General features: G+C 37.8%; 1 protein-coding gene across 1 annotated transcript in view; it reads left to right on the forward strand.

Annotated features, from left to right (window-relative positions):
* POLK (DNA polymerase kappa) overlaps window positions 1-17,781 on the forward strand; it is a 43,930-nt gene that overhangs the window by 8,116 nt on the left and 18,033 nt on the right. The window contains exons 3-5 of the mRNA XM_065873364.1: window positions 7,369-7,521; window positions 11,362-11,493; window positions 15,588-15,741. Coding sequence (XP_065729436.1) covers window positions 7,369-7,521; window positions 11,362-11,493; window positions 15,588-15,741 — 439 coding nt within the window. The remainder of the gene's footprint in view (window positions 1-7,368; window positions 7,522-11,361; window positions 11,494-15,587; window positions 15,742-17,781) is intronic.

Consider the following 17,781-nt stretch of genomic DNA (forward strand, 5'->3'; position numbering starts at 1 on the left):
CTCTCTTGTTGCGGAGCACAGGCTCCAGGGGCACGGGCTTCAGTAGTTGTGGCTCAAGGGCTCTAGAGCACAGGCTCAGTAGTTGTGGCACATGGGCTTAGTTGCTCCGCGGCATGTGGTATCTTTCTGGACCAGGGCTCGAACCCGTGTCCCCTGCGTTGACAGGCAGATTCTTAACCACTGTGCCACCAGGGAAGCCCAAAGCTAGTTTTTTATCTTCTGTGTTAAGTGGTCTGCTATCATGACTAAAGATGATTTGTCAGTCAAATCATCAGTTTTAATGCTTCATAGCAGTCCACTGTATGGAGGTGCATAATTTATTTACCTCATCCCACCTTGGTTCCAGTTTTTTGCTTTATGTACAACATTGGGATGATCATTTGTATTCATGTATCTTTGTACTCTCCCGTTCTGTTATTTTCACCAAAGATGGTACCATTTTACATTTTCAACATAAAAGTGCTGGTTTCCTCACATACTTGTTTAAAACTAGATTTTATCAATTTTATCAGTCTTTTAGTTTTTGCTGATACAGTGTCTAAAATATTATTTCATGGTTGCTTTAATTTGCCTTCCTTTGACTATGACAGAGAAGGAATGTCTTTTCACATATGAATTAGCCATCAATATTTCCTTCTTGTGGGAATATCCTCCTTTATTCTGTTTGTTAGGATATAGGCTAAGTAGCTAGCACAAGAGACTCAAAAATATAATGGTTTCAAATAAGTTTATTTCTTTCCCACATAATAGGTATGTAGTCCCAGCTGGTCTGGTGGTTCTGATCACCATAGTAATTTAGAGACCCAGGTTCTACATTGTCTTGTTCTATCATCCCCTAGTGTTATCCTTACCTGGATTGACAGAAATGGATTACCTTCAATCCATATTCCAGCCTCTGGGAAGGAAGAAAGAACCAGGAAAATATCATCGAAGGAAAGTAATTTACTATTAAACAAGTGAAAAAGAATTTGCGCACATTACTTTAGCTCACATTGAAGTTTCACGGCCACACCTAAGTGCAAGAGAAGCTGTAAAATATATTCTCTAGCTGGGTGGCCATGTGTCAGCTAAAAATCTATTACTATGGAAGGAAGAGAGAGTAGATTTCAGGGTTCAACTAGCAGTCTAAAGCAATACTCTTTGCCCACATTTCTAGAGGAGTTTGTTTTCTCCTCGTTTATAGATCTTATACATGAAAAAATTTTTTTCTCTGCCACTTGTAAAGATTTTTCTAATATGTTGTTTGTCTTTTAATTTTGCAGGGATTTTTTTCCCTATACATTTTTAAATGTTTATGTAATCAAATCCAGCAGTGTTAAAATTTTTTTCTTGGCTTTAGTATTGTGCATAGAAAGTTATTCCTCACAACCAAGCCTGTATGTTCTTTTAGTATTTTTATAGTTTTCTTATGTTCAAATCTTTAGTCCATTTGGAATTTGTTTTGATGTAAGGTATGAAGTATATTTTTCTTAAATAGTATTATATTTTCCTTAAATGGTATTATTTTTCCTAAATGGTGATCCGCTTGTCCCAACATCATTTATTTAATCATAAGTCCTTTCTCCACTGAATTGAAATGAGGCACTTCCATATACTAAATTTTCATTGTGCTTGGATTTGTTTCTGGTCTCTCTCTCTCTCTCTCTCTCTCTCTCTCTTCTTTTTTTTTTTTTGTGTGTATGCAGGCCTCTCACTGTTGTGGCCTCTCCCGTTGCAGAGCACAGGCTCCGGATGCGCAGGCCCAGCAGCCATGGCTCACGGGCCTAGCCACTCTGCAGCATGTAGGATCTTCCCGGATCGGGGCACAAAGACGTGTCCCCTGCATTGGCAGGCGGACTCTCAACCACTGTGCCACCAGGGAAGCCCTCTTTTTTTAATTAAATTTATTTATTTATTTTTGGCTGTGTCTGGTCTTCGTTGCTGCACGCAGGCTTTCTCTAGCTATGGCAAGTGGGGGCTACTCTTTGTTGTGGTGCGTGGGCTTCAGTAGCTGTGGCACACGGGCTCAGTAGTTGTGGCTCGTGGGCTCTAGAGGGCAGGCTCAGTAGTTGTGGCACATGGGCTTAGTTGCTCCATGGCACGTGACATCTTCCTGGACCAGCGCTCAAACCCGTGTCCCCTGCATTGGCAGGCAGATTCTTAACCACTGTGCCACCAGGGAAGTCCCTGGACTGTCTTTTAATCAATTGAATCTTTCCCCATATCAGTACCATGCAGTTTTATTTATTGAATCATAATAATATAGTTTAATATTCCCCCTCACTACTCTTTAGAAAAAAAATTTTTTTTCTCATGCATTGTTTCTTTCACATAAGTTTAAGCATTATTTCATCAAGTTAAAAAGAAATTCTATTCTGCCCGCAGTAACACTGTTTTTAAGTTGATATTAATCCTTAGGCAGTTTACTTTTCCTTTTTGTTAACTTTTATTGATTTATAGTCTACAAATATCTTTAATAAAGTTTTAAAAATGTACATAGGAGTGGTACAATATAACAACTTCTTGCTGTTTATACTACTTTTAAAGCTCATTTCCTTAAATATGCTAATAATCTGAGGAAACAGAAAATACCGTACATTGTGTAGCAGTACTTCAGGTTTTGCTACGGTTTTAGTTGATATTCCATGGGAGGCTCTGAGGCATCTTTTGCAAGGGAAATGGCAGGAAATGTGTTTTATGTTGATTGTAAAATTGTTTCAGTTTTTGAGCTTCCTTTAAAAGAAGTTGTATAAGTGGGAGGGTATTGAGGAAATCCTAAGGAGTCTAGAAGGTCTGAAAGAACAGAGAGGTTTTCATGGGAAATGTGTTTCTATTTTAGAGTCATGAAATTTCCAAGTAGTAGATTTTATTATGTGTGATAAGATAAGAAAGCTCTGTAGGCATAAACTCCCTTGATGTTTCTTGAGAACCTCCCTAAGTATTCCCCACCCCATCCCATCCTCATTAAACTTCTTAAAAGCACAATCATTTTTGTAGCTGTCAAAACATCTTATTGTAACATGGGCTCTTGAATTGAATAGACAAACATCCATGTTATATTAAATGGCAACTACACAGCAAATCAGTGCATTTTGACCACTTTAACACTTGATTTGGAGAACCCAGATTTACTTAACAATTTTTAGGGTAATATTAAGTCAAGAAAATGGAAAACAATATATCTGAAGTAGTCTCCTAAATGTAATCCAAAAGGGGGATTTTTAAAACATAAATAAGACATAATATGATATAAAATATACCACTAGAGCTTGATTTGAGCTTATTTCAGTGTTAAACACTTTAAGAATTCATTTTAGGGAAGTATCATAAAATAATGGAAAGAGCACAGGCTTTAGAGTAACCTGTTTTCCAGGTCTAATTCTAACATTTACCAGCTCTATGACTTAGGGCAAATTTAATAATTTTACTGAGCTTTAGTTTCATCTATAAAATGGGAATAATAATTATTCTCTCAATTAATTTGACCATTAGGTGAGTTAACATAAGAAGCATTCTTCATATTACATATAATATACTTGTAAATGTCATTTCTACTTTAAAAATTATAGTTAATATCACTAAGCCCTTACCATATCCCTAGATAAGTGAGTCATATGGGTATCTCTTAATTCTTTCAACCTTTTAAAATGGTTTAGTCCCTCTTTACAAATAAAGAAAGGATGAGAGGGATTAACTTACCCACTATCATGTAACTAGTAAGTGACAGGCTTGAGACCCAAACAAAAACCCACTGTGATACACACTGGCTCTGAACTGTAGCAAGAGGGACTAGGTACATATTAGAGACTCAGATCAGAACTTGGAAGTCATTTGGAAGGAAAAATGGAAGAAAGGAAAGCATGAATGAGAATTTCAGTAGAAGAAACTGGAAAAAAAGCAGTGGTGGTGTGCATTTGGTAGATGTAGAAGAAAAGAGTTCAGATAAGGGTGACTAATGAGAGATAGTAAAGCAAAGTGGAATGTGAGTCATTCAGTGGCGAGGTTTCCTTTTGGCACCTGTACACTTGTTTTAAGCACAGAAAAGACAATAGATTGCTGAGGAAACTGTCATAGCATTAATGTATGAGTCTAAGGAGAATTTTTTCCCATTTGGTTTGTTTTCTATTTATTATCTTTTTCCTTTTCAGCATTTCTGGGTTAAGGTATTTCAGATGCTGCTCCCTTATTCTCAGTTGACTCAAATCTAAGGCACATTTTCTGGATTGATATAGAGTCGTTTTTAATCTACCCTTGTTTTTATTAGTCTCCATGAAGTGTTTACATCTTTTTTTTTTTTTTGCGGTACGCGGGCCTCTCACTGTTGTGGCCTCTCCCGTTGCGGAGCACAGGCTCCGGACGTGCAGGCTCAGCGACCATGGCTCACGGGCCCAGTCGCTCCACGGCACGTGGGATCCTCCCAGACTGGGGCACAAACCCGCATCCCCTGCATCGGCAGGCAGACTCTCAACCACTGTGCCACCAGGGAAGCCCTGTTTACATCTTTTTTTATGTCAGGATGCTATTCTCTAGTTTGAAATTGAAGTACTAGAAGAAATAGTTATTCTAAATCTGGATGATAAATTGGAGTAATGTTAAAACATTCCATTTATTAGGTGTGTTATCTCACTGCATGAGATCAGCCTTCTCCAAACTTTTTCTACAAATACTACTTTCTCTTTTTTAATCAGAAATATATATATTATATATATGGAATAAATATATATATAAAAGAATAAAATTTATACTGATATGTATAAATGGGTGTACAAGTCTCTCCTCCCTTTCTCTTTTATGAGGAAAGAATTTATGTTTGTTTGCTTGTTTACATAGTTACCATTATTTATTTTCATTGTGAGAACCTTTAAAATTTACATTCTAGTAACTTTCACATATCAGTACAGTATTGTTAGCTATGGTTATCATACTGTACCTTAGACCCCAAATCTTACTCATCTTTTTTTTTTAACTGAAGTAGGTCAATTGACCTATAACACTATGTTAGTTTCAGGTGCACAATATAGTGTTTAAATATTTCTATATGTTACGAAATGATCACCAGGATAAGTCTATAGTTACCATCTGTCATCTTACAAAGTTATTACAGTATTATTCCCCATGCTTTACACTTCATCCTTGTGACTCATTTATTTTGTAACTGGAAGTCTGTACCCTTTATCTCCCTTTGAGGAAAACTTTTTAAAGCAGATAAGGTCTTTCTCCTGATGGAACTCACAATTTAGAGTCTAATATTACAGTAAGTGCCATAGTAAGAGCAGGAAAACAAGTAAGGGAACATTGAATTCTGTGGCATAGAGGACAGAGATCCAATTAAGTTACAGAGACACGTCTGAGCTGATCCTTGAAGGGTTGGTGACAGAACTAGGAAGGGCATTCTGCACAGAGGAACAGCCTGAAGAAGGCACAGAGTACCCCAGGTTATTCAGTGAGTTGCAGCCTAAACAGGAATGGATCCTCTAGAAAGTCTCACTGTGGCTACTGGAGACAAATATGAATCAGGGTGATTGTTTCTAAAAGAGGAGTTGCGGGGTTTCCCTGGTGGTGCAGTGGTTAAGAATCCACCTGCCAATGCAGGAGACATGGGTTTGAGCCCTGGTCCGGGAAGATCCCACATGCCACAGAGCAACTAAGCCCGTGTGCCACAACTACTGAAGCCCATGTGCCACAACTACTGAAGCCTGTGCACCTAGAGCCCATGCTCCACAAGAGAAGCCACCACAGTAAGAAGCCCGCACACCGCGATGAAGAGTAGCCACTGCTTACCACAACGAGAGAAAGCCCGCACACAGCAACAAAGACCCAATGCAGCCATAAATAAATAAATAAATAAATAATTTTTTTTTTAAAAAAAAAGAGGAGTTGCGGTTTTAACTTGTAGCTAGTAGGCCAGGCATCACTATAATGTTAAGAAGGAAGACCTTGAAAAAAAAATTCTTCAGAATGAAAACAAGGTTGAAGTCCAACGAGGGGAAAAAGCTAAATTATGCCCCTGAAACTCTCCACCTTTTAGGAAACCTACTCTAGGGATCTCCACATGATGGAAATTGCTTTCATTCCAGAGCTCACCCCACTTGCTTATTTCTTTCTGGCTGCTTTTCCCTTAATTTTTTACTGCTTTGTTATGCAGTTCTCCAGTGATCCTTCTAGTAATAGATTGCATTTATTGAACTTGTACCATGTGCCAAGACACTCTTCCATGCTCTCTATGTACTCTGTTTCATTCAATAGCTTTCTTTTCTCTTCTCTTCATGATTTGACTTAATGCTCTTACTGACTTCCTTATATGTTACTAAATCAAAATGGTCACACAGCCACCCCCAGCTGCAGGGGAAGCTAGAAAACTGTGTATTTAACTTTTTCAGCCTGTGTAGTAGAGGCCACAAAAAAAGAACACTTGGGAATGGGCATGTCTGCTACATAAACCCTTTTCTTACTGCCCTACTTTGGTTATTTCTTTCATTTCTCTTTCTTCTTTCTTATCAATCCAACTCTTTTTCTGTAAAGAAAATTCCTGTAAAAAAAATTTCTGTAAAATTTTCTGTAAAAAAAATTCCTTAAAGATTCTTCACTGTTATATTTGCTATATTTATATATGTTGAAATTTCATGAAAGGATAAATTACAGATTAAATTTTCAATTTTGATTTGAATAGACTAACAGTTATCAAATTTTAGCCTTATAAAAGCAATTCTACAGAGGAAATGTTTACAGTATGCCTTAGGATGATCGATTGTACAGTAGTATTCAGCATAAACATCATATGCCAAAGAAGTATAATCTTTTATTGTACATTTCCTTTGTTAATATTTTAAGATGTTAATATTATGGGTCAGGTGGGAGTTGTTGTTTATTTTACCTAAACTGAAGCTTTTAGTTACAGTAAGTTGTTTTCCAAATTTATAAAGCAGTAGAATCATTTGATACATAAACAGTTGGAATGCTTTATTCATTCAGTAAATATTTATTAAGTACCTGTTATGTACTTGTAGGTATTGAAAAATGAAAGAGTTAGTAGGGAATGATATTTGAGAACAGACTGCCTATGTTCATGAAAATAAAAGCCTTAATAAACAATAATCGAATATACATAGATAGGTGTGGGGATGGGTGGGTGAGTGGGTAGCCAGATGGATGGATGGACAGACAGACAAATTGACACCTACTAAAAGTAAGATTAGTGTTGGGAATTCCCTGGCGGTCCAGTAGTTAGCACTTGGTTCTTTCACTGCCATGGGGCCAGGTTCGATCCCTGGTTGGGGAACTAAGATCCCACAAGTCACTTGGCCAAAAAAAAAAAAAAAGATTAGTGTTATGATTAGTGGTATTTCAATATTGTGTTGTCTAAAGTATGTTAACTTTTTAAAAATTAAGGTTGACAGATTTGCAATGGAATTGGAACACAGCCGGGATCTGAGCAATACCATAGTACACATTGACATGGATGCTTTCTATGCAGCTGTAGAAATGAGGGACAATCCAGAACTGAAGGATAAACCCATTGCTGTAGGATCAGTGAGTATGTTGGTAAGTAGATAAAGATCAAAGACGAATAGGAAGTTCATGACATATTCATATTCAAGTAATCCTTACTGGTTCACGAAGGGGAAAGACTATTGAGTTCCACCAGTTCTATCAGACTATTTATATGTGTTCAATTACTGAATCCTTTCAACATCACTTGAGGTACAAATTTTTATTTCCATTTGACAGATAAGAAAACAAACTCAGAGAGGGGTTTAATAATGTCCCCAAAGTTACAAACCTGGTAAATGGTAGAGTGGCATTGTATCTTTCTGTTGCAAATTATATTTTTCTTAAGTAACTGTTCTAGTTAAAGAGAACTGAAAAAGAAAGAAAAGGAAATGTTATTCTAAAGCAGAGGTTTGCAAACAATGGCCTACAGGCCAAATCCAGCCTGCTGCCTTACTTTGTAAATAAAATTTTATTGAACACAACATTATAAATCAACTATACTCCAATAAAAATTTTAAAAATTTTATTGGAATACTGTCACACCCGTTCATTTATTATTGTTTCATTAAAAGAGCAGAGTTTAGTAATTGCAACAGAGGCCATATGATCTGCAAAGCCTAAAGTATTTGAACCTTTACAGAAAAAGTTTGCCAACACCAGTTTTGGAGTAAAATGTTTCATTAATGTAAGTACTGTAATTATGTGGTTTTTTCCATGAATTGAAACCTTTGCACTTCTGTGACTATGTTGCTTTTCCTATTGCCACCCTCACCGTAGAAGGTAAAGGTGACCAGGATAGCTGTGTGTAGCTAAAGATGTGTTGGGAATTAGAAACAGCAACTGGAGTATATGGGTTTTAGTATTAAAAAAATACAAAAGAAATAAGGAAGGTTCTTTCCTGTTCTACTCCTTTCAATGCCTTAGATAACTATTAACCTGATTCCCGAGTTATTTTATTATAAAACTGTAATCTGTTCATTATCTCTGCTCCCACAAGTATGCAGGCAACTAACAATCCTGGTTCCAAAGTAGTGTTTGTAGGAAAGGATACTCTCCTCTCCTACAAATCATCAACTAATATTTGAAAAAAATATATTTAATTTTATTAAGAATATATATCACCATATATTTATGTGAAATTATGTATATGAACCCCTTCAGTACTTACTGGACACCCATTTATGCTCACGATTCTGTAATTTGTTTGGCCTGAGGCGACCCAGGACTGGAGCCTACAGGCTCTTTGGTGGGGCTAATGGCGGACTCTGGGAGGGCTCACGCCAAGGAGTACTTCCCAGAACTTCTTCTGCCAGTGCCCTTGTCCCCACAGTGAGCCACAGCCACCCCCTGCCTCTGCAGGAGACCCTCCAACACTAGCAGGTAGTTCTGGTTCAGTCTCCTGTGGGGTCACTGCTCTTTCCCCCTGCGTCCTGATGCACACACTACTTAGTGTGTACCCTCCAAGAGTGGAGTCTCTGTTTCCCCTGGTCCTGTAGAAGTACTGCAGTCAAATCCCGATAGCCTTCGAATTCCTCCTTCTGTTGCTGGCCCCCCCCCCCCCCCGCAGTTGCGAAGCCTGATGTGGGGCTCAGAAGCTTCGCTCCAGTGGGTGGACTTCTGTGGTATAATTGTTCTCCAGTTTGTGAGTCACCCACCCAGCGGTTATGGGATTTGATTTTATTGTAATTGTGCCCCTCCTACTGTCTCATTGCAGCTTCTCCTTTGTCTTTGGATGTGGGGTACCTTTTTTGGTGAGTTCCAGTGTCTTCCTGTTGATGGTTGTTCAGCAGTTAGTTGTGATTCCAGTGCTCTTGCAATAAGGAGTGAGCGCACGTCCTTCTACTCCACCATCTTGAACCAATCTCTCCAGAAGCTGCAGACTTTTTAATGCCTAGGTTTCAGGACTCGCATAATGTCACTTTTGGTCAAAACAAGTCACAACCAAGTCTCTTGGTATGAGGAACCAGAACCCACCTTTTGACAGGAGGAACTGTAAAAGGTTGTGGCTGTGATTCATAATCCCCCACAAACCTAAAAGTTAAAGGAAGTGACATCTAAAGTTGTGTTTGTACTCTACTGTAGATCTAGCTTTTATATCAGTTCCATTAGATTTATTTATATTTAAAGCATTGGTTTGTCCTTCAAGTGCTGTCTGCACTTTCTAGTCCAGAATATTGACCAAGGATTAGCATAGTTTTGAATACTATCAAGATTTCTTAAACACCATTTGAAAACCATTAATGGCAAATTTATATTATCATTCTGAAATAATGCTTTCATTTGGTAGATTTTGTTTGCTTTCTTTGAATTTTCAGTTGAGATTCCAAAGATTCCATTTGTGATTAGTTTTTTTTAAATGGTACTATGGCCTGCCACATTAATCTGGATTGTTGTCAGGTATCTTCATCAACAGGATTTAATAAGTAATGTTCTTTTTACTCCCGATGACAAAATTTTGGCTCCCTGTCCACCAATGCCGAATAAAAAATACGGAGACAGGGTTTGGAGGAAGTAGAAAAGAGTAGCTTTATTCCTTTTGCCAGGCAAAGCGGGTAACAGCAGGGTAGCACCTCAAGAGCTGTGCCCCTTCCCTGGGTAATAGGGGAAGTTTGTATAGCCTGGGGCTCGTGGTCTAGGGTAGGTGATAAGGCTCAGAGTAATGAAGGTCTTGCATTTCTTTCCTTCTGCAAATTCATGGCCAAAGCTGGCATCAGGAGGCTCAGCAACTGGGTCTGGTGACAGTGATCATCGGCCCGTGACCTTCTTTCTGAAATGAAGAGTGCTACAAGGGAGTGTAGGGGGAGAAGAAGTGCCAGGTGCAAAGGGTAATTTGTATGGAGTCAGAGAGTAATCAGCTTTGTGAAGGACAAGTCTAGCTACAAGTGTTTGTTAGTAGTAACAGCTAAAGAATAACCAAGATTGGGCTTCCCCGGTGGCGCAGTGGTTGAGAGTCCGCCTGCCGATGCAGGGGACACGGGGTCGTGCCCCGGTCCGGGAAGATCCCGCATCCCGCGGAGCGGCTATGGCCGCTGAGCCTGCGCGTCCGGAGCCTGTGCTCCGCAATGGGAGAGGCCACAACAGTGAGAGGCCCGCGTACCGCAAAAAAAAAAAAAAAAGAATAACCAAGATTGCTTAACTCTTTCAGTACTGTTTATGTTGTTTCCCCAGCCTATTCATTGTTTCCTTATTTTCCTTGTTTATCAGAAAACAAAAGTCTCATTTCTATTTTTGCTGCAACACTCTCATAATTGTTTAGTACCATCTCGTAGTCAAAATGTTTTCACCAAAAAAGATATTCAAGCATTAAGAAATAAAGCTTAATTTTTAAAGTTCTTTTATGCTTTAATCACTTCATGTTTGAGACTTGATTTAACTGACCATATATTAGAACTTTGTTTTGTTTTTTTCTAGATCAAAAATTTACAAAATTCCAAATCCATACTATTATACTATACCATTACTTTGCATACTATTACTTTTTGTAACTTCTATACTATTTGTACTATATTGCTTTATAACTATTACTTGACTACTACTATATTATTACTTTAATGTAACATCACCCACTATCATCTAAACTTTTATATATACTATATTACAGGTATGCATTAAATCCAATGAAGTTTAGTTACTGGAAATGTAAGAGAACCTTTTTATTAGCACAGTCTTGCTTATTACCTCACGTCACGTTATAAATATGGTACAGCAATGGGAGAGGGTCATGGTGTTATACCATAACAGGATAAAATCAAAGCTTGATTTGAGACAATGGCCTATAAAAGAAATGTCCTTGAATTGAAAATGCACATCAGTAATGTTTCTTTTGAAAGCATGGATCAATATGTCCATTTAGGTTTGAATATTTTCCCCACGTGGTCCATTTTCTTTCAGTCTACTTCGAATTACCACGCAAGGAGATTTGGTGTTCGTGCAGCCATGCCAGGATTCATTGCAAAAAGACTCTGCCCACAACTTATTATAGTGCCACCAAACTTTGACAAATACCGAGCTGTGAGTAGAGAGGTAAGTCTGATGTCTCACCCCTACTTATAGCCTTCTGCTGATTTCCTATCATCTACAGAGTCAAGTCCAAATACTGTAGCACATCAGAATTTCGCCTTAGCTTATCCCTTTAAGTCTCCCTTCTACCACTTCCTCAGCTTATATGTCAAATACTGAGCTGCATGTGTGTCCAGAATACACTCTTCTATTTCCCAGTTCTTTGCTTTTCCATGTGTTTTTCTGTCTGCATAGAAAACTCTTATCTCCCCAGAAAACTCTGAATTGCCTTAATTATAACCTAAATTAACTTTAGCTATTTTTCTGTTAATGTGCAATGTACATTTTCTTCTAGAATCACCTTCTATTTATAACCTACAGAATTAATTCCAAGTCATTAATTCCAAGCTCTTTTCTGAATAAATTTTTTATCAGTGTTTTTAAACAGTAACAAAATTAACTTATTTTGATTAGCTTCTCTCCTTGCCCCATAATCTAGGGCAGGTGCTTATGAGCATTTAAGATCCAGAGGGTGTAATCAAAGAAAAAGGGGAATAATCTATTGCTTTGAAAAGGTTCTCTGAAAAATAAAGATTTGATGATTCACTAAAATTGCCTAAACTGTCATATATGAAAAACTGCCCTTTTCTCTAATTGTGGTAACAGCTGGACTATCATGGCACTGCTAAAACTTCAGTCATAAATTGAAATTTTAGTATATGACCTCAAACATTTTTAGACTACTGTGGCAAAATGCAGTGCGTTAAAGCCTACCGTCTGGATTGAAACACTTAAAAACTCTGGCCTCCCACTTATTACCATTTAGTCTCGTAAATTGTCTTTAGATTCGCTCTTCTTGTTTGTATTCCACATTTCCCCTAGCAGTGAAACCTCCCCCAAATCAAAATGATACTCCACCCCCAGTTTTTTTTAAGTTTTAAAAAATTCTTTGAAAAACAGCCTGTGAGAGCAAGTGCTTTTGTGCCTACATCTGCAGAGGTGGTGGGGAAGGGGAAGCAGGTTCACACAGGTTACTGCTTATCTGTTTTACTGTATTCTTAAGTAGAGATAAAATGCCAACCATAAATATTATGAGCTTTTTTTTTTAAAACATCTTTATTGGGGTATAATTGCTTTACAATGGTGTGTTAGTTTCTGCTTTATAACAAAGTGAATCAGCTATACATATACATATGTTCCCATATGTCTTCCCTCTTGCGTCTCCCTCCTTCCCACTCTCCCCATCCCACCCCTCCAGGCTGTCACAAAGCACCGAGCAAATATCCCTGTGCCTTGCGGCTGCTTCCCCCCAGCTATCTACCTTACTACGTTTGTTAGTGTGTATATGTCCATGACTCTCTCTTGCCCTGTCAAAACTCACCCTTCCCCCTCCCCATATCCTCAAGTCCGTTCTCCAGTAGGTCTGCGTCTTTATTCCTGTCTTACCCCTAGGTTCTTCATGACATTTTTTTTCCCTTAAATTCCATATATATGTGTTAGCATACGGTATTTGTCTTTTTCTTTCTGACGTACTTCACTCTGTATGACAGACTCTAGGTCTATCCATCTCATTACAAATAGCTCAATTTCATTTCTTTTTAAGGCTGAGTAATATTCCATTGTGTATATGTGCCACATCTTCTTTATCCATTCATCCGATGATGGGCGCTTAGGTTGTTTCCATCTCCGGGCTATTGTAAATAGAGCTGCAGTGAACATTTTGGTACATGACTCTTTGAATTTTGGTTTTCTCAGGGTATATGCCCAGTAGTGGGATTGCTGGGTCATATGGTAATTCTATTTGTAGTTTTTTAAGGAACCTCCATACTGTTCTCCATAGTGGCTGAACCAATTCACATTCCCACCAGCAGTGCAAGAGTGTCCCCTTTTCTCCACACCCTCTCCAGCATTTATTATTTATAGATTTTTTGATGATGGCCATTCTGACTGGTGTGAGATGATATCTCATTGTAGTTTTGATTTGCATTTCTCTAATGATTAATGATGTTGAGCATTCTTTCATGTGTTTGTTGGCATTCTGTATATCATATTATGAGCTTTTAATAAGTTTGAAAATCCTCCAAAGACTTTGTAAGAGTTTTTTTAACTTCTACTTTAACTCAGTAAAACTTCTGACAGTATGACAATGAGAACTAAATTGCTTTTAGTTCTCTTTAGTTATTTACATAAGATGGAGAAATCTTTCTTCAAATTCAATCAGGATCTAACTAGTTTATTTGCAGATGACAAATGGATTCTTATCTGTAAATGAACTACAGTGCAAATTCACTGATTATAAATGCATTAATATTTATGGCTTGGTTTAAACGTGTAAGAAAAAGGCATTTTCGTTTTATCCAAAAAGAATGGAATAGCTTTAACTGCTCTCCAAGCCTAAGTGCTTGATTTTTACTGGAGTCTATTTTTGTTCTTAAAGCAGTATCCTGTGTAAAGGAAGTTAGTGAGTGTTCATTGTCTCCAGAGAGTACTTCTCATTCAGAGTAATCTTAGTTGGCTGCCAACTACAGACATTCCAGAGTTTCATTTTCACTAGAAAGATTCCATTTGAGCACATTGTAGAATTGGTTTCTTCTACAAGAACAAAGCTAATTAAGGTACTCTCTGAGTAAAGCTTGGCCAAGTTTTATGCCACCATTTTCTAAAATTACCCTTGACTCAGCTGTTCATAATTATATTAAGCTAAAATGCTTTCTTTTTATAAGGCATCAAAAAAAATTTTCTCATGATAAGGCAGACAGCTTTTAAACACTAGGTGAAACATAACATAATTCAGCAAGTATGTTTTTCTAATATACATATTATTTTGGCAACCAGTTCCTCTAACTTCAGCTAATACTTAAGTGGTTAAAAAAAACTTTCATATAATAAAACTATCTTATATAAAAGGCATTTCTGGAATCATGCAGAGATTCTGATCTCTTTACATATTTCTTTTATCCCAAGATGCAACTCCAGACTTTTCCCCATCATTTAATATAGACACAGACTTACACTACAGATTTTGTCATCTTTTCCATTCTAAATCCTGATTTTTGTTTTCTGAATGGATACATGCATTAGTGTGTGTACTGAGTGAAGTTTTATGGACATTTTATAATTAATTGGAGTAGAACTACTTTCTAAAGCAACATAATACCTTCATGTAAGATTATTCCTTTTTAAAATGAACAAAAACGGGCCTTTCTCACCTTCTGAAATGACCCACACTCTGTCTGTGGAGTGTGTTTCTCCCAAGGCCGCTCTCACCTTCTGAAATGGCCCGCGCTCTGGCTGTGGAGTGTGTCTCTCTCTAAACAAGTTGACTTGGGGACTTCCCTAGTGGCGCAGTGGTTAAGAATCTGCCTGCCAGTGCAGGGGACATGGGTTCAATTCCACATGCTGCGGAGCAACTAAGCCCGTGCACCACAACTACTGAGCCTGTGCTCTAGAGCCCACGAGCCACAACTGCTGAGCCCATGCGCCACAGCTACTGAAGCCTGCAAGCCTAGAGCCCGTGCTCTGCAACAAGAGAAGCCACCGCAATGAGAAGCCTGCACACCACAACGAAGAGTGCCCCCGCTCACCACGACTGGAGAAAGCCCGCGCCCAGCAATGAAGACCCAACGCGGTCCAAAAATAAATAAATAAGTAAATAAAATTTAAAAATAACTAACTAAATAAATAAATCCACTTCTTACCTAAGAAAAAGAAGAACAAAAACAATAGTAAAAGGTATGGGAGAGCAGGATCCTATTGTTCCCACTTCTGCTTTTGACTTGCCACCTAAAATTATGTTGCTTAACCATGTTTTCTGGGCCTATCAGAATGAGGTCGTTGTTTATTTGAATCACTTATTATATATAGATATAGGTGGCTAAATAGAGACTAAATCAAATGAAGCTATTTCATGGTCTTCTGCCTTTGTGATCTACTTTAATACAAAAGAGAATTTGGACAAACTTGCCCTAGCAGTAAATTATTTATTCTCTAAATCCATGAGCTATTGATTATAGAATCCTTACTATAGTTGCAAAGTAAGACTATTAATGTTTCTTATCAGCTGTATGTGGCACGTTTTACTTTGGCAGCAAAATTAAACCATTTTGTTCCTTTTGAAGGTTAAGGAAATACTTGCTGATTATGATCCCAATTTTATGGCCATGAGTCTTGATGAAGCCTACGTGAATATAACAAAGCATTTAGAGGAAAGACAAAATTGGCCTGAGGACAAAAGGAAGTATTTCATCAAAACAGGGAACTCTCTAGAAAATGGTAAGCAATTTATTAGAATACTCAGACTAAAAACAAACAAAAAATCCTTTGAATTAACCAGTTAACTCATTAGGATGCATAGGTGCAGGACTAAATATAGCTTTATTATGAAAAAGTATTAAAAATTAAAAATCAGGGAATTCCCTGGTGGTCCAGTGGTTAGGACTCCACACTTTCCACTGCAGGGGGCACGGACTTGATCCCTGGTTGGGGAACTAAGATCCCACAAGCTGCACGGCACAACCAAGTGGGTTTTCTGAGATAAATATGTGGAATGCCACTTTTAAATCAAATGAGATTGTTAAATCTCGAGACTTTAAGAGTGTGCGGAGTCCCTAAACAAAGTAATTTCATAGCAGTTTTTTCCGTAAGATACAACTAACCAGGGGTTGGATTGCCTTGAATCTGAGGAGGTTCTTTGTTTATAGTGGCCTTTTTATGTAGCTGTTAATAGAAAATAGATTCTTTTTTAATTAGCCTCGAACATATCAAAATATTGGATGGGTTTTTTTTCTTTATTTCCCAAATTTTCTATAATCTGTTTATACAGTGATTGCTGTTCTTAACCTTGCCGAAATTAATGACTCCCCAACTCCCTTCTTGGCCTTAGATCTTATTTTGATTCTTTTTATATATAATGAAACAAGTTTATGACCCCAAGGTTTTTTTCAAATGAGCCCCTTATTACCTACCCAAAACAATGCCAAAAATCATGCAGATAATACATGTACTGTTTTCAGTCCTCTGTCAGAGGTGTGATTACTTCAAATGCCAGCACTGCCCTGGACCCCTGAGCAAAGTTCACCTGGATGAAAAGGTAGAAATAGAGGGTTTGCTCAAAACCCATAGCCATGTTTTATGTGTACAACTCATTAAGTGCTTCAGAGGGGACAAGCTGTGGTGGGGAAGCTCTTTGTAACTTTCCCTGAAGCAAAAATGGTAGATCCTCAATGCCATAAAATTCTAACTTTACCATTGTTTGGGGCTCACATCTTTGGAGCAAATTTAGTATGGACATTGAATCATAATTTTATTACCTTACTTAGAGCTCTAATGGCGTAGGTCTCTCTCTTTAAGAGAAACATTAAACAATAAACAAACATAACTTCTGGACACAGAGGCTTGGAGCAAAAGGTTTTTTGCTCTTAGTATAACTTTATTGTTTGAGGGAGTGACACACAAAGTCTAATGTCGGGCTTCCCTGGTGGCACAGTGGTTGAGAGTCTGCCTGCCGGTGCAGGGGACACGGGTTCGTGCCCCGGTCTGGGAGGATCCCGCATGCCGCAGAGCGGCTGAGCCTGCGCGTCCGGAGCCTGTACTCCGCAACAGTGAGAGGCCCGCGTACCGCAAAAAAAAAAAAAAAAGTCTAATGTCACTTTGCTTAAAATCTTATTTTGTTAGTTCCTTACTTTTCACAGGAGAAAGGAGGGGAGCCATTAAATAGTTATGTCAAAGCATCCCCTGAGGGTGTCCTATAATAACTACTTTCACAATATGTTATAAAAAAATTATATTGGGACTAAGGTAAATGTTTTCATTCTCTACTAATGTTCTTTTCATTTACTATATGTCCACACTTATTATGAGGATGTGAATTTTTAATATCGTTGCTTTTAACATTTATTTATGTACTTTCCTCTTCATGTATTTCATATTCTTAAGCAATTTAAATAGTTTAACTTTTTTTTTTTCATATATAAGTCCCTGTCGGCTGGACTTTCAGGCATGTCTGATTTCACATTATGCCCAGAGAAGCTGTCAACAGTGAGTTGGAGTCGTGGCAGGTGGTTGATATACCTTCCTCTAAAGTCCAAGGGATTTTTCTGCTGTTTGCCCCTTTTCTAAAAGGCACAGTCTGTAAAGAAATAAAATAATAATAATTATTATTTTATGTTTATTCTCTCATAAATCTAGATGGTGCCAGGCAACGTAAAAAACTAAAATACTGTACTGTATACTTTTTAGCACTTGCCATCCAGATGGGATCTTAATCCTACTGTTTCAAATTATAAGAAACCTTACTTTTATATGCTGATCACC

This window comes from Phocoena phocoena, chromosome 3, assembly GCF_963924675.1.
Source record: "Phocoena phocoena chromosome 3, mPhoPho1.1, whole genome shotgun sequence".
Lineage (NCBI taxonomy): Eukaryota > Metazoa > Chordata > Mammalia > Artiodactyla > Phocoenidae > Phocoena > Phocoena phocoena.